This window comes from Sebastes umbrosus, chromosome 20 (genome assembly GCF_015220745.1).
Source record: "Sebastes umbrosus isolate fSebUmb1 chromosome 20, fSebUmb1.pri, whole genome shotgun sequence".
In the NCBI taxonomy this organism is placed as follows: domain Eukaryota; kingdom Metazoa; phylum Chordata; class Actinopteri; order Perciformes; family Sebastidae; genus Sebastes; species Sebastes umbrosus.
The window spans coordinates 26,999,003-27,021,373 of record NC_051288.1 but is presented as its reverse complement, the minus strand read 5'-3'; the positions used below and the strand labels follow the sequence as shown (position 1 = coordinate 27,021,373).

The 22,371-nt window shown below is 37.5% G+C and overlaps 2 protein-coding genes and 1 long non-coding RNA gene across 19 annotated transcripts; 2 read left to right on the top strand and 1 right to left on the bottom strand.

The window, feature by feature from the left end:
* Positions 1–3,962: 3,962 nt before the first annotated feature.
* On the top strand, positions 3,963–8,820 carry LOC119479062 (TATA-box-binding protein-like). Of its 16 annotated transcripts, none has more exons than XM_037754261.1 (8): positions 3,963–4,129; positions 5,279–5,568; positions 7,092–7,179; positions 7,278–7,369; positions 7,452–7,641; positions 7,729–7,820; positions 8,114–8,154; positions 8,677–8,820. In XM_037754261.1, exons 1-7 carry the CDS (start codon positions 4,082–4,084, stop codon positions 8,124–8,126), a joined length of 813 nt encoding a protein of 270 aa, XP_037610189.1. In that variant the 5' UTR covers positions 3,963–4,081; the 3' UTR covers positions 8,127–8,154; positions 8,677–8,820. The 16 variants fall into 16 exon arrangements, with proteins under 16 accessions (XP_037610189.1, XP_037610186.1, XP_037610184.1 ...); XM_037754258.1 differs by having other exon boundaries at positions 8,619–8,820; XM_037754256.1 differs by having other exon boundaries at positions 8,329–8,813.
* A 4,561-nt stretch (positions 8,821–13,381) lies between these two features.
* LOC119478974 lies at positions 13,382–18,788 on the bottom strand. The gene is made up of 3 exons (XR_005204580.1): positions 18,213–18,788; positions 14,875–15,093; positions 13,382–14,031 (listed from the first exon to the last, which is right to left on the bottom strand). It is a non-coding gene; the product is annotated as an uncharacterized LOC119478974 (long non-coding RNA).
* LOC119478973 (transmembrane protein 100-like) lies at positions 15,035–21,516 on the top strand. 2 transcript variants are annotated; one of them, XM_037754089.1, is made up of 4 exons: positions 15,035–15,155; positions 15,289–15,360; positions 16,617–16,681; positions 19,594–21,516. In XM_037754089.1, the coding sequence occupies exon 4, from the start codon at positions 19,637–19,639 to the stop codon at positions 20,111–20,113; it is 477 nt and encodes a 158-aa protein (XP_037610017.1). In that variant the 5' UTR covers positions 15,035–15,155; positions 15,289–15,360; positions 16,617–16,681; positions 19,594–19,636; the 3' UTR covers positions 20,114–21,516. The 2 variants fall into 2 exon arrangements, with proteins under 2 accessions (XP_037610017.1, XP_037610015.1); XM_037754087.1 differs by lacking the exons at positions 15,035–15,155; positions 15,289–15,360 and having other exon boundaries at positions 16,495–16,681.
* Positions 21,517–22,371: the final 855 nt, after the last annotated feature.

Below are 22,371 nucleotides of genomic sequence, written 5' to 3'. Positions count from 1 at the left end.
TAAATAAATAAAAGAGCACATTCAAACAGACATATCAGATAATGTCATATTTTATCTATTAATTATTGGCTACATTTATTTTTAATATTATTTTAATACATTTAATGACATATTTATTTATTCATTTATTTTTTATTTAGGGCCTGAACAAGAAGTTTGACGGGCAAAAAAACAAGGAGAAACTCAAGAGCCAAGGAGAACCTCGCCAACAGGTCCCTGAGGTCCAACCTGGATCTCATCAACAGCACCTTGAGATCATCTCAAAGAAGGAGACAGAAATCTCCAAACTCATGTAAGCTCTTCAACTCAAGAATGAATCCTTCAAGCGCCTGAACAAGAAGTTTGACGGGCAAAAAAACAAGGAGACATTCAAGAGCCAAGAGAAGATCCACCATGAAGATCCCACAGCTTGGCAAGAGATATATACAGCTCTGGAGGACAGGTCCGCAAAAGACCTGGCCGCCAAAGAACAGACTTGGGAGACCGAAAGAAAAGCGATGGAGAGTAAACTCAGTCAGGTGGAGATTGAGAAGAAAGAACTGGTGGACAAATTCACTTTGGACATGCAAGTTTTGGAATCAAGGTTCCAAAAGGAGCTGGCCAAGAAGTTGACTTCCGTGTTGGAGTTCAGGAAGCTGCAGGATGTGAACACCGACCTGGCCTTAAGACATCAACACCAGGAGACGGAGTTCAGGAAGCTGCAGGATGTGAACACCGACCTGGCCTTAAGACATCAACGCCAGGAGACGGAGTTCAGGAAGCTGCAGGATGAGAACAACGACCTGGCCTTAAGACATCAACGCCAGGAGACGGAGTTCAACAAGCTGCAGGATGTGAACACCGACCTGGCCTTAAGACATCAACGCCAGGAGACGGAGTTCATCGAGCTTCAGGATGAGAACACCGACCTGGCCTTAAGACATCAACGCCAGGAGACGGAGTTCATCAAGCTTCAGGATGAGAACAACGACCTGGCCTTAAGACATCAACGCCAGGAGACGGAGTTCATCAAGCTGCAGGATGAGAACAACGACCTGGCCTTAAGACATCAACGCCAGGAGACGGAGTTCAGGAAGCTGCAGGATGAGAACAACGACCTGGCCTTAAGACATCAACGCCAGGAGACGGAGTTCATCAAGCTGCAGGATGAGAACAACGACCTGGCCTTAAGACATCAACGCCAGGAGACGGAGTTCAGGAAGCTGCAGGATGAGAACAACGACCTGGCCTTAAGACATCAACGCCAGGAGACGGAGTTCATCAAGCTTCAGGATGAGAACACCGACCTGGCCTTAAGACATCAACGCCAGGAGACGGAGTTCATCAAGCTTCAGGATGAGAACAACGACCTGGCCTTAAGACATCAACGCCAGGAGACGGAGTTCATCAAGCTGCAGGATGAGAACAACGACCTGGCCTTAAGACATCAACGCCAGGAGACGGAGTTCATCAAGCTTCAGGATGAGAACACCGACCTGGCCTTAAGACATCAACGCCAGGAGACGGAGTTCATCAAGCTTCAGGATGAGAACAACGACCTGGCCTTAAGACATCAACGCCAGGAGACGGAGTTCATCAAGCTGCAGGATGAGAACAACGACCTGGCCTTAAGACATCAACGCCAGGAGACGGAGTTCAGGAAGCTGCAGGATGAGAACAACGACCTGGCCTTAAGACATCAACGCCAGGAGACGGAGTTCAGGAAGCTGCAGGATGAGAACAACGACCTGGCCTTAAGACATCAACGCCAGGAGACGGAGTTCATCAAGCTGCAGGATGAGAACAACGACCTGGCCTTAAGACATCAACGCCAGGAGACGGAGTTCATCAAGCTGCAGGATGAGAACAAGGTCCTTGAGGATCTCTGTCTGAGACTGAACAAGAAGAACAAGAAGTGTGGTTTTGTCTTTAGCAGGGGGGAAACAGAGGATAGACAGACACAACTGGAGGAAATGCACAAGAAGGAGATGCTAAAGAAAGAGAGGAGGGAGAAAGCGGAGATGAAAAAGAGACGTGACGGGGACAGTCGGGTGGAGAAGGCTGCTGGGTGTTGACACCAGTAGCTCCCTCTTCCTCCCCCCCTCACCTCTCCACCCTCTCTCCTCCATCCATCTCTCCTCCTCTCTTTTCATCCCTCCTCCTTCTATCCATCCTATCCCTCCATCCCACCTCCACCCTTCCTCCCTCTCCCGTAAAATAATAATAAATTATAAATTATAAATTATTTATTTATGCACTTATTTTTTATTTTTTATTTTTTTAGATGCACGCATTTATTTATGCATTCATGCATTTATTGTGGACAATAAATATATAATATATTCTCTGGATTTCTTTCTGCTTGAGTATACTCACATCTGCTGGTAGAACAATGAACATCTGAACAGTATTTGGGTCTTAATAATAATAATAATAATAATAATAATAATAATAAAGATAATGATAAATCACCATCATCCTAATGAACTCACTAGCTTTGGACAAGCTGATCAGGCGGGTCTGCTCTGTGGTCGGCATGGAGCTGAACTCTCTGGTGACGGTGGCAGAGGACAGAACACTCAACAGACTGCCTTGTATTTTTATATCTGGTATATTTTTTTGTACTTTGCACTACTAACGTTTTTACTGCCTTTTTACTAACATGTTTTGCACTATGGAACTGTGATGCTGGAAACTTGAATTTCCCTCTGGATCAATAAAGTTACTATCCATCTATCTATCTATCTATCTCTCTATCTCTCTATCTCTCTATCTATCTCTCTATCTCTCTATCTATCTATCTATCTATCTATCTATCTATCTCTCTATCTCTCTATCTCTCTATCTATCTCTCTATCTCTCTATCTATCTCTCTATCTATCTCTCTATCTCTCTATCTCTCTATCTCTCTATCTCTCTATCTATCTATCTATCTCTCTATCTCTCTATCTCTCTATCTATCTATCTATCTATCTATCTATCTATCTAATCCACACATAAGTAAAACACCAAATAAACACTACTGAGACAATTTGCTGTATTTATTCATTTATTTCAAAATAGTAAAATGATTACCAATAATGATAATATCTCCCCCCCCAAAGAAAAAACACAGTAAACAGTATTTCTTTGTTATCAAATTGTATTGGTTTTAAAGATATGCATTGGAAATTATAAAAAAAAACATGAAATAAATAAATAAAATAAAAATAATGAAATTATTACTAAAAACTAATAATACCCCCCCACCCCCCAAAAAAAGAAATTGCATTGGAAATTAACAAAATAAAAACATTAATCGAAAAATATATCAAATAAACAAATAAAATAAAAATAATGAAATGATTACTAATAATGGTAATAATACCCCCTACCAAATAAAACAGTAAACGGTATTTTTTCTGATCAAATTTTATTGGTTTTAAAGATAAGAATTGGAAATTATTACCAAAAAAACATGAATTGAAAAATAGATCAAATAAATAAATATAAAAATAAATGAATAAATAAATAAATAAATGAATAAATAAATAAATAAATAAATATAAAAATAAATGAATAAATAAATAAATAAATAAATAAATAAATAAAATGATTACTAACAATGATAATAATAATATGAATATCCCCCCTAAGAAAATAAAACAGTAAACAGTATTATTTTGTGATCAAACTTTATTGGTTCTAAAGATAAGCATTGTAAATTATTACCAAAAAAACATGAATTGAAAAAGAAATTGGTAAACAGTATTTAAAAAAAGAAAAGACAGAGCAGGTGTTGCAGGTCAGTTTGCACCTATAATAAAAATCTTCTTAAAAAACATTTTTGTTTTACGAAGAACTTAGCTTTTTCAACATTTAGGCCTAAAAAACACAAACTTTTGAAAAGAAACAAGGTGATGTGAAGTTTTGTCCGCTTGTGTTTACGTAGCAACAGCATTCTAATGGCCTGTCTGTTTGAATGCAAACATTTATGTGAATATTCTCATAGATATTAAACAGTTTTATATCTCTGAATATTACACGTACTTCCCAGAGAGAGTCAGCTGAATAACTTTAATATTAGTTTATTTAGAACAAACTCCTGAAATATTCTGCAGTCATGGACGAGTCGGCGTTGGAGAGCTACTTTGATAAATTCATTGCAAATGTGAGTAAAGAAAAATCTCATGTTGAGACTCAAACCAACAATGTGTGTTAGTCCGTCTCTCAGTACGGTCTGACTTCCTGTCTGTCGTCCGTTGGTTCCTACTGAAGACGTACTTTATAATAACCAACATTCATAAATGGTTAATTGATAGTTAATTAAACTCAGTTAAATGTGATTTTACTGTTAACAAACAATTAAATGATGATTAATAATGTTTACAAATTATTAGTAATGCTATAATTTCTGTTATTTTATCATTAGTTTGTGTAATATGAAATAATTAGTTTATAAATTAAATATTGTATCACAGCTGATAAGAGAATATAATAATTACATTCTGATTACATTAGTAAACTATTTATTAACAGCTTGGTATAATTATTATTGTCATTATAACATTTGATATACTATATTAAGTATTTGTTAGTGATTACTTAATGATTTGTAAACATTTAAGAAATTTGTTTGTAAAACATCTATAAACATACAAAATAAGTAAAAAATAAATATAATGCATAAATAAATGAATAAATAAAAAAATAATAAATGAAAAAATAAATAAAAACAAATAAATACATAAGTAAATAAAAGAGAAAATCAAACGGAAGGTCAAATAAATTAGGAAATTAATACAAAGATAAATAATTAAAGAAGCAAATTAAAACAGAAATATCAATTTATGTCGCATTTTATTAATTAATTACTTGCTACATTTATTTTTAATATTATTTTTGCTACATTTAATGACATATTTATTCATTTATTAAATAATTTTACAAACCAACTATTAACCATTAACAGTGTTATAAATATCCAAATAATGTTTATAGATGTTTTACAAATATTTTCGTAACCATTAACAAATACTTAATTTAGTATATCAAATATTATAATGTGTGCAACAATAAATTGTTAAAGTAAAATAAATTATCCCTAGAAATTAGTGAACATTATTAATTATATTTGGTGTATATATATAATGGTTTGTTAACCTTAAAATAAGTATGAAATGAATTTGCTTTAACTATTAATATAAAGGCTGGTTATTATAAAGTGCTATCGATGCTTGTTAGTAGGATGAAATCATCGTTGTTTTAGGTTTTTTATGGGACTTGTTGACTATAAGAAACAAGTAGAATATTCTTTAAGTTGCACTTCAAGATGGAGACGGAGGATGAAGAGGAGGAGAAGGAGGAAGAGGAGGAGGATGACGAGGAGGAGGCGTTCTTCAGGTTACTGCCTGATGAGCTCCTGACGTTGTACCAGAAGGTCACAGAAACACCAACCAGACTGAGTAGAACTGTGTTACCAGACAGCATCACCCGTCAGAAACACATCTCCCAGAATCCCACAGGAGGGTCGACCATGCTGGAGCTGGTTCGACCCGTGAGACCCGAGACGCCGGTGACACAGCAAGCAGAACTCATCCCACGGATACAGTAAGTCACCACCAGGTCAATTTAGACAAATGTGGAAAACATACAAATATATTAATAAATAAATAAAATAAAAATAATAAAATTATTACTAATAATGATAATACCCCCCCCCCCCAAAACAAATCAGTAAACAGTATTTTTTGTGATAAAATTTTATTGGGTTTAAAGATCTGCATTGGAAATTATAAACAAAAAAAAAACCCAGTAATTAAAAATAAATAAATAAAAGATTAATAATAAAATTATTACAAAAAATTATATTAAAAGAAATATAAATAAAAATAATAATAATAATAATAGCCTCCCTAAAAAACAAGAGAGTATTTTTTGTGATCAAATTGTATTGTTTTTAAAGATATGCATTGGACATTTTTAACAAATAACGTTAATTTTAAAATAGATAAAATAAATAAATAAAATAATAATAATAAATATGAATTAATAAAAAATTAAATTAAATAAATTAAATAAAATAATAAAAGTATTACTAAGAACGATAGTAGTACCACCCCCACCCACAAAAAGAAAAACAGTATTTTTTTACGAACAAAAAAAACAGTAATTGAAAAATAGATAAAATAAAAAATAAATAAAAGATCAATAATAAAATGATTAGTAATAATGATGATAATATTAATAATAGCCCCGCTAAAAAAACAAACAATAAACAGTGTTTTTTTGTGATCAAATCTTATTGGTTTTAAAGATATGCATTGAAAATTATTATCAAATAACATTAATTTAAAAACAGATACAATAAATAAATTAAATAATAATAATACAATTATTACTAAGAATGATAATAATACCCCCCCCCAAAAGAAATCAGTAAGAAGTATTTTTTTTGTGATCACATTTTATTGGATTTAAAGACATGCATTGGAAATTATAAACAAAAAAATCAGTAATTGAAAAATAAATACAATTTAAAAAATAAATAAAAGATCAATAATAAAATGATTACAATAATTGATAATTATAAAAATATTATTAATAACAATAATAATAATAATAATAATAATAATAATAGCCTCCCTAAAAAAGAAAACTGTAAACAATATTTTTTTGTGATCAAATGTTATTGGATTTAAAGAAATGCATTGGAAATTAACAAAAAAAAAACAGTAATTGAAAAATAGATCAAATTAAAAATGAAATCAATAATCAATAATGATCAATAATAAAATGATAACTAATAAAATAATTACTACTACTACTACTACTACTATTAATAATAATAATATTTTATTGGTTTTAAAGATATGCATTGGAAATTATTTTATTTCATTAAATAAAAAAACATTTATGTAAAAAAAGAAAAGAAAAAAGAAACAGAGCAGTAGTTTCCAAAAAACAATCTCACCACAAGGTTCATTTAGTAGCTCTTCTGGAGCTTTTGACCACATCACATGGTCCTCCTCAAAGGGTTTCTACAGGCAGACCGAGTCAGAGGCTTTAAGGTTCCCTCTCATTATATCTGGAGTCCTAAGTGTCGTGCTGCGTTCATGTGTCGTCCGCTGCAGGAACGTGGTCTCTACGGTGGATCTGGGCTGTACTCTTGACCTGCACTTCATCGCTCGCAAGGCGTGGAACGTAGAGTACAAACCACAGGTACAGTGAGAACACATCTTTAGAGAACTATTTAAATCAACGTGTTATCTATGAATCCAGCTGTAAAGCAGCCTGTTGTTCCTCTGCTGGTGTTCCAGGTTTACCAGGGCCTCATCATGAGGATCCGGGAGCCGCGGGCCACAGCGCTGATCTACAAATCTGGGAAAGTTGTCTGTACGGGAGCCAGGAGGTCTGTCCGCCCGTCTGTCTGGACTCATCCCCGATAACAAGATGCTTTTCAGGACACTGTGTCCTGTGTGTGTTTTATGCAGCGCCGAGCAGTCCAGACTGGCGGCCAGGAAGTTCGGCCGCATCGTGCTGAAGGTGGGCTTCCCGGTCCACTTCAGGAACTTCAAGATCTGCAACATGATGGCCAGCTGCAGAACCTTCCCGGTCCAGTTGGAGAACCTGGCCCTCCGGGAGCCCTGCAGGTCAGGAGACACTGGCGGGTTACATCTGAATGTACGCGGCGCTACTGACGAGTCCTCTGAGAGGCGGGTCCCATCAGGACTGATCCGGAGTCAGGTGTTCTGTGTTTTCTCTCCTCAGTTACGAACCGGAGCTGTTTCCTGGCCTCTTCTACAAAGGTGTCGCTGGGATCTCTGTGAGGATCAACGCATCTGGGAAAGTTTCTTTCATCGGTAACTAATCCCTGGTCATGTCCACACGTCCCAGTTTACAGGATTTATGAGGTTTAAGGGGTCTTTTAAGACGTTCTAGTGTTCATTGGGGGTTATAGAGGTTCTTTAAGAGGATTTAGGGGTCCTTTAAGACGTTCTAGTGGTCATTGGGGGTTATAGAGGTTCTTTAAGAGGATTTAGGGGTCCTATACGACGTTCTAGTAGTCATTGGGGGGTTATAACACTATAGAACCTTTCTTTGTTAACTTCATTGTGAAATCTTCTTTATAAAGAAGTGTTGTGTTGAATTCCAGGAGGTCGAAGTGAAGCTGAGATCCTCAGAGCGTTTGATGTCGTCCGTCCGATCCTGAGCCGCTACAGGAGGTCTGTCTGATCCTGAGCCGCTACAGGAGGTCCGTCCGATCCTGAGCCGCTACAGGAGGTCCGTCCGATCCTGAGCCGCTACAGGAGGTCTGTCTGATCCTGAGCCGCTACAGGAGGTCCGTCCGATCCTGAGCCGCTACAGGAGGTCCGTCCGATCCTGAGCCGCTACAGGAGGTCTGTCCGATCCTGAGCCGCTACAGGAGGTCTGTCCGATCCTGAGCCGCTACAAGAGGTCTGTCCGATCCTGAGCCGCTACAGGAGGTCGGTCCGATCCTGAGCCGCTACAGGAGGTCTGTCCGATCCTGAGCCGCTACAGGAGGTCGGTCCGATCCTGAGCCGCTACAGGAGGTCTGTCCGATCCTGAGCCGCTACAGGAGGTCTGTCCGATCCTGAGCCGCTACAGGAGGTCGGTCCGATCCTGAGCCGCTACAGGAGGTCTGTCCGATCCTGAGCCGCTACAGGAGGTCTGTCCGATCCTGAGCCGCTACAGGAGGTCTGTCCGATCCTGAGCCGCTACAGGAGGTCGGTCCGATCCTGAGCCGCTACAGGAGGTCGTGAAGAGAGACCAACTCTGGCAGCAGCTCCGGTTCATTTAAAACTAAAGTAAAACAAATAAACGGGTTGTTTCTCTTAAAAATCTCTCATATCATTCAGATAGTTCATGAATATTAATAATTATTGTGGAAAGGTGAGATCAGCTCAAACTAAAACAGAAGGAACTGAAGTCTATGTGGAGAGGTTCACCTGTTCTCTGCTCGTTGGTCGATGGTGGGAATTCAGAAATTCGCAGCTTGAAATCGACGTGAAATGACGTTTGTGAACGCAGCGACGAATGAAATCACACTCACACTCCTGTGTGACGTACCTCAGGCGGGGATCAAACCCGCGTCTCTACGTTGGCGGTCGGCGTGCCGATCCACCGGATCGTCTCCGGCGCCGATGAACACGACGAACCAGAGAGAGACGAAGATGATGAAGCAGCAGAAAGTTCAGATCCATCAACCTGCAGAGAAACAAAGTTCACACACTGAAACCTGTTGATGCTGGGAGAGAAGCTCCACAGTCTGAAGGTTGCGGGTTCAAATCCCAACGGGACTGTTTGTGTTTTTCTTCTGTTTCCAAACTCAAGAAGGATTTTAGTCGCTAAATCTGAAAACTGAAGACTAAAATTTTATGCAACTGAGGGATAAGATCAGATCAGATATTCCTTCATTAGTCCCACTGAGGGGAAACAAGAAGCATCAGTAAAAACTAAAATCAAGATACAACACAGTAGACAGGCATATCAAATATGAACAATTTAAATAGAAGGAAATATTAAAAATAGGAACAATATATACAGTATTGACAATAAACAGATTATTAACATAATTGCATAAGTGGAAAAATGACATTGCACGTTATGAATTACACCTGAGTAGTATTGATATTGCACAGCCAGTGTAATAGTATAGTTCAGTTATTGTGTTGATTAAGGATCTGTCTTCAGTCTAATATCAGTAATAAAGACTATGGAGAGCCTGACATCAGTCCAACAGCATGATTTTGTGTGCCCTCTTTGTAAAGCATCCTTGGGTTTCTTGAAAGGCGCTATATAAGTCCAATTTATTATTATTATTATCATTATTATTATTATTATTATTATTATTGTTATTGTTATTGTTATTATTATTATTATTATCATTATTATCATTATTATTTTGCTATTATTTATTATTATTATTATTATTTTTATTATTATTATCATAATCATTATTATTATTTTTATTTTTATTTTTATCATTATTATTATTATTATTATTATTATTATTATTATTATTTTTATCATTATTATCATTTTTATTTTTATCATTATTATTATTATTATTATCATTATTATTATTATTATTATTATTATTATTATTATTATTATTATTATTATTATTATTATTTTTATCATTATTATCATTTTCATTTTTATCATTATTATTCTTCTTCTTCTTCTTCTTCTTATTATTATTATTCCTCTGTTGCTTACCAGGGTATTAATGCAGTCAGTCAGCCAGCAGGTGGCGTATGTGGACTGTCACTACATACCCATAGAAAGGTGGGAATGAGGCCATACAGTTATTATACAACTAATAAACAGTAAGAATGTCCATAAACGTTCCATCATCATCCTCCTGTTACAGTCCAGGCCGCTCTCACATCTGGGTTTTGATGAGTTACATTTAATGTTGAAATGTGTGAAAGCTCAGATCAGAGTGTGATGAACTACGAGCAGTAGTGAGTTAGCTGGTAGCTCGTCTGCCACGCCAGCTGCTGCTGCACACACACACACACACACACACACATCTGGAAACATCTGGCTGATGCTCCACTTGTTAATCAGATCAGTTTGTACCTAATAATTCAGACAGGTGATGATGAAGTGAGGAGCTGCGGTGGACTTTGGATCATTTTAACGTCCAGAGCTCTGAACTTCAACACATTTCGCTCCGACCTAAAGGACAGACTTCCAGAGGTTTGGACAGACTTCCAGATGTTTGGACGGATTTCTGGACTTCCAGAGGTTTGGACGGACTTCTGGACTTCCAGAGGGTTGGATGGACTTCCAGATGTTTGGACGGACTTCCAGAGGTTTGGACAGACTTCCAGAGGCTTGGACAGACTTCCAGAATTTTGGACAGACTTCCAGAGGTTTGGACAGACTTCCAGAGGTTTGGGCTGGCTGTGTTTCTAGTGAGAGTGTTTTTCTGTGACCTGCTGACCTCTGAACTGGAAGCCCTTCCTGTCTGCCCTCCGGAGCTGCAGGCCGGCGTGTTGACGCTGAGCGGCAGGAAGTGAGGTAATCCCACGGCTGACAACATGAAAACAGTGAATTATGGGAACGAGACCCGGAGCTCCCTCTTTCTCCGTCTCTCCGACACTTTCTCCTCCTTCCTGTCCTCATCTCTTCAGACAGTCTCTCTGCAACATGTGGATTTATCTACACATTGATGGAAAACATCAATTTAGATTTAGTTTTAATTTAACTTTAATTCAAGACAGTAAACTTCCTCTGGGTATTTTTAAGTTTATTTGTCAGGTTCTTTTACGTAACCGTTGACGATGACCTTTCATCGAGCACCTGTAACCCGCTCCCCTCTTTTTATTTCATCTCTTTCAGTTTTTCACATCCTGGCTCTTGTCTTTCTCTCTCTAATAACATCCTCCGCTTCCTGTCATCCTAATAATACCAAACCTTATTCATGCTGACAGCAACACATCCTGTATTCCTCCTCTGTCACATCCTCCTCTCCGCTCTCTTCACGTGATGCACATTCGTAGGAAAACGCACGAAAAGATGTGGATGAAAGTCGTGCTGAGGGTCACAGTGTCTATGTCCACGAATCAATACGTTACATTTCATGACTGTTTCATGAACTACTGTGCGACTGGGCTGGCTGTTCATGTCCCGTATGAAACCAGAAGTCAACGTTGATTTATTTATCACATAACTTCCGTACTTAAGTAACGCAACTTCTGTAGTTATTTGAACCCAAACCTTTAGCCTTCTTGGCTATAACTAACCGAGTTGTTTCCTGTTAAGATGGAAGTTTATTTTGAAAAGACTGTACACATATAACTAGCAGAAATCAACACGTGTTGCTGAACATTCATAGTAAAATGAACGATAAAAGGAATAACGTTTCGTAACTCTTCGGACCGTGGTGTGAGCGTACGTTGCATTGGTTGGGTTTGGTCGGTAAGGATCGTCGGAGCCTCTCGGCGTTGCCTTTCTGAGCTTCTGGGCCGTGCGAAGATACAAAAATGCAAAGTCAACTTTTCCACTTTGGTCCGAGCCAAAGCCAACGAGCAGCGTGTCAGATGACGGAGGTGTAGTGTGAACACACCTGTATTCACAGGAAGGAACAGAAAGGAAGAGTCCTGCTGTGTGCTGCGGTAGCTGCTCAGCAACCTCCGGCTGAAACCATCTGTTGTAAAGAGGAAGCAGAGGAGGAAGTCTCCGGGGATCTGCATCCAAAGCTAATAACTCACATCATCTCTGACCCAGAAATGGATCCGGGAAGGAAGTGATTTAGCGCTCCGTCCTCCGTCCCTGGACGGGAAGGAAAATCGATCTCAACGCGTCTATTAAACTTCTCATTTAGCTCTGATTGCTTTAGAGAGAAACACTTCAGACAATCACTACACATCCTCTACCTCCTGCAGGGAAATCATTTATTTAAAACAATCACCACGAAGGGAACAACACCCATCTGAGCCCGACACTGAACTATTTCATTTCCTTTGGTGGACGTGTTCTCCGCCTCAGAACAAACGGGGAGATTTTCATTATCAGGTTTTTCTTTATATTTCATTATATTGTAGGAAACGACAGTCGTCCCATCATGTGCCCAATAAAGACTAGATATAGTATGATAACAAACTACGAGGAGCACAATCAAGTATTTGGTATCTATGAACTCATAACAAGTTGAATATCAAAGACATGCACACATACATCAACCCGTTTGCACGAAAAGGCGTATAAATGCCCCGATAATACGCAAGGTGTTTAGTGTACAAGTACATCTTTCTTTTTTTTTTGTTTTTCTTTGTTTCGGAGGGTTTTTTTCGAACATTTTTTGAACATTTTTTTCAGATATTTCTGACTTTTTCTGACTTTTTTTCAAAGATTTTTCTAACTAATTTTTTTTTTTTACTTTTTTAAGACTTTGTTTCGGAGGGGTTTTTTTGGAACATTATTTCTCAGACTTTCTTTTTTTTTTTTCTAATTTATTTGGAACATTTTTCTGACTTTTTTTTCTGACTTTTTTCAGATATTTTTCTGACTTTTTTCAGACTTTGTTTCGGAGGTTTTTTTATTCGAAAATTTTTTGAACTTTTTTTCCAGACATTACTCAGACCTTTTTCTGACTTTTTTCAGACTTTTTTCGGAGGTTTTTCATTTGAACATTTTTTGAACATTTTTTTCAGACATTTCTCAGACTTTTTTCTGACTCTTTTTCAAGGATTTTTTTTTTTTACTTTTTTAAGACTTTGTTTCTGAGGGTTTTTTTGGAACATTATTTCTCAGACTTTTTTAAAAAAATGTATTTACTTTTTTGGAACATTTTTCTGACTTTTTTCATACTTTGTTTCGGAGGTTTTTTTATTCAAACATTTTTTGAACATTTTTTTCAGACATTTCTCTGACTTTTTTCTATCTTTTTTTCAAGCATTTTTTGGACTTTTTCACATTGTTACTGACACTGAGGATAAATTCTCTGAGGTCTTACCTATCCATAGAGACCACAATCATGCAGATAGACCTGCTAGTTGTGGAGCTATTTTTTTTCTAGGAGAACCACACCTTCCAGCACCCTTTAGGGCTTTAGAGGTTAAAATAAGTACGTAAACTAAGTAAAACACAAAGTCAGTCAGTGCAGAAAACATGACAAACGTCGCTAACGTAACTTAGACAACAAATAGCCGGTCCTGTGTTTGTTGGAGCCGTCAGCTGTCACTTCATAACACCTTCATGTAGGTAATATTCACGTCTCGGCGACACAAAACGTGACACTGGCGGTGGAAAGGCGGGTCTATTACAGCGTGAGACTGGACGGGATATTTGGTTATATATCTGTAGACGTTAGTTGGTGCTGTGTTTCTCCAGCTGGTCTCGGGGTTTTGGGGCTCCAGCGTCTCTTCTCAGGCCCTGCTGCTGTGACCCCTCGATCCGGATCAGAGGACTAACGGGGGCCCCGCCGACCCCTCGCTGACCACCGAGAGGATCGTCTGAAGAACGGTTAGAGAACGAGGCCAGATGTTCCCAGCTGGACTCGGGAGTGGAGCTTCATAAATCTGATGTTGTGTTTCCTCTCTGGAGGAGAGAACAGCTGCATCAGAACACAGAACCGCTCTGTCTCCAACCAGAGACACTTTAACATGAAGTCAGCAAAACTACTCTGGAAAAGTGGAGCTGCGACTTCCCTTTGTGCTATCTGGGCTGCACCTGCACCGAGAGGATGTCAGACCAGAACCAGAACCAGAACCAGAACCAGACCCAGAACCACCTGCAGCTGACTGATCACAGGACACATCATGAACCTTTTCTAGCTGATAACATTCAGAAATAAGAGACGATTCAACGTTTACAGTCAAACAAGCTCAACAATAATGACTTCCATGACGACTTTATATTAAAACATTTCTTTTGTTTATTTGTCTGTTTTTCACTTTATTGTTTAGTTTCGTCAAAGTTCTCGTTATGAAAGTTTACTTTTTATTTTATTTTAGTCATTAAAAAAAGGTCGTCAACGGATATATTTCATCATAGTTTTCTTTGATGAAATGAATCCTGCTGTAGAGATGCGATTACAATAAATAACGACTGTGAATAGACTCAAAAACAGAGTTTGATTACATGAAAATCTTAAGGATTATAATTAGAGTATCTTTATCACAGCCCAGGCGGGTCTATTATTCCCTTTACTGTTGTTGGGGACGCAAGGAGAAGCTGGTTTAGTTATTAGAAAATATGAAAGATAATCATTTTATTGATATTAGTAATTATCTTAGCTCCTACTTGTGTCCCCAACACTGTAAATATAATATAAAGCACAGTGGCCTCAGACTCTGTGATATAATGACGTACAGTAGAAAGCATCATCACCATCATCATCATCATCATCATCATCATCATCATCATCATCATCATCATCACCTGCAGTAAAAGCTTGTCTCTGCTGTCTGTCCTCTCTGGACCTCCGTGGACGTGAGACCGGAGCTGTTGGAGGCTTTAGAGGACGACGGGGACCAGGATGATTAAATAAACCTCAGCTGTTTCCTCCCACAGGTTAAAGTCTGCAGGTCTGGAGGACCGGAGGACGGACCGGAGGACGGACAAGAGGACTGGAGGACTGGAGGCGTCCCGGGGAGGATTCTGGGAGAAGAAATCACAACATGTTGAGCATTTCAACACAACTTGAAGTATTATTCAACGCGGTATTAGTATTTTTGATGTCCTCTAGCTACAGTCTCCTAGCTACGATAGCGTCCTCTGTCCTCTACTGCAGAGACAGATGTCTCTATAAACATACTGCAGCTGAAGAAACACACTCTCTGTTTTCTCTTCTAGAGTTACATTACGTAACATTTCAGCGTCGTCCTGCAGCCCAGTGGTGATTTAGACTCTTCTTATGGTGCTCAGGTGAAACATTTATCATTTATTCATATATATATTTAACATTTATCAACCCCTCTGAGAACAGGTCATGTTGGCTTGTCAGGAAGAAGAGGTGACCTTGACCTCTGACCTCAAGATCTGAAGACATTTCCACAATAACTCGATGCAGAAATTGGTGCGTTAAAGTTCATCAGAAGGAAATGAGGCGTTTGACGACCACTAGAAAATCCGCTCTAATTTGAAACGAAAATCAAAAATAATGAATAAATAAATGACTCGATAAATTAATAAATATGCAATTAAAAGTAGCAAAAATAATATAATAAATAAATGTTGTAATTATTAATGAATTGATAAAATGTGAGATAAATTGATATTTCTGTTTAAATTTATTTATTTACCTTTGTATTAATTCCCTTATTACTGATACTCTCCTGTTTCATTTCCACTCTTATTTATTTATATATTGATTTTTATTATTTTTTTCACAAATAAATAAATAAATAAGGGAATCAATTCAAAGGTAAATAAATTAAATAAGCATATAAAACCACAAATATTAATTTATGTCACATTTTATCAATAAATTAATGCTACATTTATGTCTAATATAATTTTTTCTATTTTTAATGGCATATTTATTTATTAATTTATCGAGACATTTATTTATTTATTCATTTATTTTTTATTTTGGCAGGTTCCATCCACCATAGAAAACCAGTTAATCTGTCATTAGGACTGGGTGATATGTAAAAATGAATTTCATTTATTCAAACTTTTTATTGTTACACAGTGCGATCTCCTGATTAAAAGTCCTGTGTTTGTTGGACCGTCCACCTCCCGTCCGTCTCACCATAATGGTCCTTTATTAATCAGGTGTTCTTATTGCACACTAAATGCATTATCGTATCATTCAGATGTTGTTTGATGCGAACGGGCCAGAAAGAGAACAGCATCTTTAATTTCTAAGAACTAAAAACTAAAGAACTAAACTCATCCTGTAAAACCACCAAATACTGAAATACACATCTCACAACGCTCCGCCTCTGAATACGTCCTATAAGTCCCTTAATTCATTTTAAGGGCGTTTGGCATCGATTAAGGAGAGTTTAAGATACGCGTGAGGCTCTTTTAAGGGCCATGAGTGAGTGTTGGTACCAGCTGAAGGGAGGAAAGAGTTAAAGGTTTTCCTGTTAGTCCAGTAGGAGGAGGTATGGAGGTATGGAGGAGGTCCCCTGTTTCTTCTATTGATACTCACATTCCCCCTTTTATTCCTGCAGAGAGGAACACATGACTGTACTGTCTGCGTTCAGGAGGACACGATGAGGAGCTGCACACGGCAACAGTAAGGGCTTTTATATCACATTATTATTATTATTATTAATATTATAAAAACTGTTTGTGCTCTGCAGTCATCATTACAAAGCTCCTCAGTCTGTTCTTCATTAATTAATAACTCAGGTTAAGGTGATCTGTCCATAAATCCTGCAAATTAAAGGCAAAGAGAGGCATTAAATTAACAGATCTATTAAAGGTGTTTGCATGAAGAAGTGTCTGCATACAGACTATGTGACAATGAGTATTTAAAGAGTATTTAAAGAGTATTTAAAGAGTTATGTGACAAGATTTTGTGCACAAACCAGATTTTGTCAGAAAGACAGAAATGAGAAAATCAAGCTTGTGAATCTGCAGAAAAGATTTGTATTAATGGAAGAATTTGACATTTTTGACGCTGTAGAGAAAGAGCTGCTTTGTGAACATCTGAGTGCAGATTGAAAGCAGAAAACTGTGAGACTTTGAAGGTGGAAGGACAAATACTGTCTGAGCTTTAACGGCCATAAACACGTCAGGATGCATCCATGCAGCAGCTTTTCTAAAACTACAAATCTGTTCTGCAAACATGAACAGACGACACTCCTCTCAATATAAACTCACTCCTCTCAATATAAACTCACTCTCAATATAAACTCACTCTCAATATAAACTCACTCCTAATATAAACTCACTCTCAATATAAACTCACTCCTAATATAAACTAGGTTAAATGAATGAGTTTCTTCTCTTTTTCCCTTCATTTGAAAGATTAGAGGACAGATGAGACTCGAGTAAATTTTAATTCAGTATCTGAACCCTTAAATCATTCATCTTATCTGCAGACTAACTAGCAACATTTAAAGATTAACTTTTGTTTAAACTTTACCCTTAAAGTGACTCATTCCACCTTAAGACTTCAGGGGTTTTTAAAAGGTAGACCAGAGCAGTTAAGGTGGACTTAGTTTGCCGTGCAGCCGTCACTCTATGGAAGATGGAACCTGACAAAATAAAAAAATAAATAATAAAAAAATAAATAAAATAATAAATAAATAAATAAATAAATAAATAAGTAAACAAATAAATAAATAAAAAGCAAAATAATATTAAAAATAAATGTATCCATTTATTAATTGATAAAATGTGACATAAATTTATATTTCTGTTTTAATTTGCTACTTTATTTATTTATCTTTGTATTATTTTACTTATTTATTTACTTTTCTGTTTAATTTCCCCTTTTATTTATTTATGTATTTATTTTGATTAAATTTTAAATTTATTTTTGCATTTACCATTGCATGCATTTATTATTTATTTATTTGTGTACGAGAACAGTCTGACACAGGACACGAACGAACAGCTAATTTTAAAGTGAAAGTAGAACTTGTGTTTGTTGGACCCGCCCACCCTATGTGTGTGTGTGTGTGTGTTTGTGTGTGTGTGTGTGTGTGTCTGGCTCTTTAAACTACATCACCACTCTCCCCGACCACTTTCTCTGAGCGTTTAATAATGACGCTGTAGGTTTACATTGTAGTTAATATAAAACCTGGTGTGTTTCATACCGTATTGAACGCTGACGGCTGTGACGAAGCGTCGGTGTTTGACGAGAACGGACTGGAATGAATTGATGAAGAGGCAGCAGGGAAAGTTTGATGATTGATTAATAAAAAATGACTTACAGCTCAGAGTCCGAAATCAGGCAGGGAACATAAATAAATCACTGGAAACACTGGAAACACTGGGAACAACGCAGGTACTCTGTATACAAAGACTGATGACGAAGTGAAGCACAAAAACACACAAGAGACTAATTGAGTAATGAAACACAGGTGTGGCAAACACACAAATACAAGAAGGAAAACCAAACATGACACATGGGGAGATTAACTTTCAAAATAAAACAGGAAACAGAATAAACAAAAACTTAACACAATGACAAAGACAGCTAATGTAGCAGCTATCATCTACGGTACTTTTAGACTAAAAGTAATCATTTTGTGCAGGCTGAAGGCAAATAACTTGATTCTCATGATATAACCTGCACATTAGGCTATATACACTGTGTAACAATAAAAAAAAAAGAATAAAGAAAATTAATTTGACATGTCACCCAGTCCTAATGACTTTCCTATGGAAGATGGAACCTACTAAAATAAAAAATAAATGAATAAATAAATAAATGACTTAATATATAAATAAATATTAAAATAAATAAATAAATATTCCATTAAAAGCAACACAAATAATATTAAATATATTAAATATATTATATATTAAAAGGTATTGATAAAATGTGACATAAATTGATATTTATGTTTTAATTTGCTTTTTTAAAATGTATTTACCTTTGTATTAATTCCCGTATTTATTTTCTCTTCTGTTTAATTTCCACTTTTATTTATTTTTTTTATGAATTTTTTAGATGTATTTATTTATTTTTGCATTATTTTTATTCATGTATATATTTTTTAATTTTTAATTTATTTATTTTTACATTTATTTAAAAAAATACATAAATACATAAAAGTGTAAATTGAACATATAAGAGTATAAGTGATAAGAGAATAAAGTTTTTTCAATTATTTAATGATTACCTTTATTTTTATTTTATTTTTGTTACTTTTAATTGCATATTTATATATTTATTGAATCATTTATTTATTTATTCATTTTTAATTATTTTTATTTTGGCATGTTCTGTCCTCCATAGTTTTGATCTGACTTTATCTAAAAGGCTTAAATGAAGCTAAAAAAGTTAATTTATTATTATAATTATTAAGCAGTTTTATTCTCTTAATTAGAGTAATTTATCATTTGTTTTAATTAGCTCTCATACTCGTATTATTTATGTCATTTTCAGGCTGCCATCGTGGTGTCAGAGGCGTGTTGATGATCTAACGAAGAGACAGAATCCTTAACGCGTCTTTCATTTTCTGTTTTCAGCTAGCTGTTCTGTGATTGGCTGATCGCTGACATCAGTATCAAGATGGCCCACCTCTTCCTCGCCAGTAAGATCGCCATGCCGGATGACCTCCACTCCAAAGGCGGCGCCAGGATCCCCAGGAGCGCCATCAGGATGCCGACATCAATCTCCGCCGAGAAGCTGAGCCGGGACAAGGCCAGGAAGGACTGCGGCGACGTTGTTGTGACGAAGCACGTCCCGCACATCAACGAGGTCCAGCTGACGGCGGTCACCGGCGGCGCCGAGATGTCCTGCTACCGCTGCACCGTGCCGTTTGGCGTGGTGGTCCTCATTGCCGGCATCGTGGTCACGGTTGTGGCGTACACCTTTAACTCCCACGGGTCCACCATCTCGGTGCTTGGGCTGGTGCTGCTGTCTGCTGGACTGGGCCTGCTGGGATCCAGCGCCGTCTGCTGGAGGGTCCGACTAAGGAAGAAGAAGGACAAACGGCGGGAGAGCCAGACCGCCCTCATGGCCAGCCAGGGATACTGCGTGGCCTGATTGCAATTAACGTCACGCTGGTGGTTCAGATGGTTAACTTCAGGAGACAATAAACCTGAACGCACCACGCTAACTGGACGGAATTTTGCATATCGTAAAGAGGTGGAGCTTGTACTCGCTGGAGGCGGTGACGACTCTGCAGACGCCGTAAAGGACGAGAGGCTGTGATGGTCAAAGTTAAGGACGAGTATCTGGACACATTGAGCCTGCAGGATGATTCAGCACAAGTAATAATGCATTTCGGAGGCTTTAAACTCCAGACTGGAGGTGCTGGACGATGGACAGAGACTTATAAAGCTCTAAAGAGGAGACGAGGAGTTCAATAATCGATTCTTCAGACAATTTATAGACTCAACGAACTGATCAGCCCAGTCGCACAGCAGTTTGTGAAATAGTCACAACATCTTTTATTTGATTTTTTTCGTGATGGTCAGCATGAAATCAATTTGTATGTAATCCACATAATCGTGAACCAGGAAGTATAAAGAGCGGCGAACGCCGTGTAGGTCGGAGGTCGGGGTGGAGGGGCGGGTCTAAAAACACCAGACCGCCACCAGGAGACCACTATGGTGCCCCGTGTGAGGCCAGAAGTCAAGGTTGATTTATTTATCACTTAACTTCTGTTCTTATGTTTACACCACTTCTGGAGTTATTTTAACCCAACCACTAACTTGTCCTAAACCTAACTAAGTAGTTTTATTTTGAAATTGCTGCTGTTGCTGTTGCTGGACATTCGTAGGAAAACGCACAAAAAATACATTTTTGAAAGTTTTGCTGGGTGCCACGAAAAAAAAGGGAAGTTTGTGTCAAATAGATAAAAAATCATGACTATTTCATGAACTGCCGTGAGACTGAGTTGAACTAATTCATCAAAAAACAGATTATCTGATAATAAAGATGTTGAGTTGAAGCCCACCAAAGAAGATGTACAGTATCTCCACATACAAGCTGCGAATAAGCTATAAAAGAAAAGGTACTCTGTTGTTGATGTTTCTTCATCTCTGATAAACCCCACCTGTGAACTCAACGGTTCGTACGTTACTCTCGCGTTCCTCTGGGTGAAAACGCTTGATTTAAACGTTTGTTTCTCCGTCTGAAAACATCTAGAAGACGTCCTGAGAATACCTTTAAAGACACGACTCAGCTGAATAAAAACAGCAACGCAGCGTGACGTTCTGACTACTGAACTCACAGACGAGTTGATCTGATCTGCATGCCTCTCTGTATGTTTAAACTAGTGCACTATGATCCTAATGTCATGTATTCCACCGTATTAAAGCGTTCACATGTCGCTGTTTAACTGTTTATCTGATGGTTAATCTGCAACTTTCTTTTTATTTATTCCGTGTCAGTAGACGTAGTGAAACATATTTCATCTATTAAACTCAAGATTTAAGTGCCAACATGAGACTTCTTTCTAATTTACTCAGAGGACTTTGTGGCTGTTATATTTAGTGCTTATGTTGCAAGATAACAAGATAAGAATAATAATAAGTCTTTGAGAATACTAAGCCCACCTGGGCTCTGTTGGACTAACGTGTTCCCTGTTTCCTCCTCGTTGGTTGATGATGGAAATTCGCAAGTTGAAATCCGACGAACGGCATTTGATCGCAAACCCCACACACATACACTCATCACATTCATTCCCGTGTGGCATACCTCAGGCGGGGATTGAACCCGCGGAGTCAGCTTTGGCGGTCGGAGTCCTTATACACCAGACCATCTCCAGCGCCGATAAACACGACGAATCAGAGAGACAAAGAAGACGAGACTGAAGCTGCAGAAACTTCATCTTCAGAGGAAATAAAACCCTTAAATATATTTAATCCATTTATATTTAAACAGGAACTAACCTGAAACCTGTCGACAACACCTGCAGACGTGGAGCAAAACACCTGAATTTATGCCTTAAATAAAACCTTAAGATCAACCCTCAGAGGTCTGATAGCTCAACTGGTAGAGAGACTGGTTCACCGTCTGTAGGTTGAGGGTTCAAATCCCTCCTGAGCTCTTTGTGTTAACCATCAGAAGAATTTTAGCCCCTTTAAGGGATTTTTACCCTTTTAAAAAAAACTTAAACCACACAGTTAATGCATTAAAAACCCTTAATAGGAAAGACAGGATCGGCTCAAATTAAGTTTTTAAGGGTTTTAATAAACAAACAAACTGGCAGATAACCAATTAAAACCCTTAAATATATTATTATACATTTATTTATCCATTAAATTTCCTGAAACTTAACATGAGCTCCCACAAAT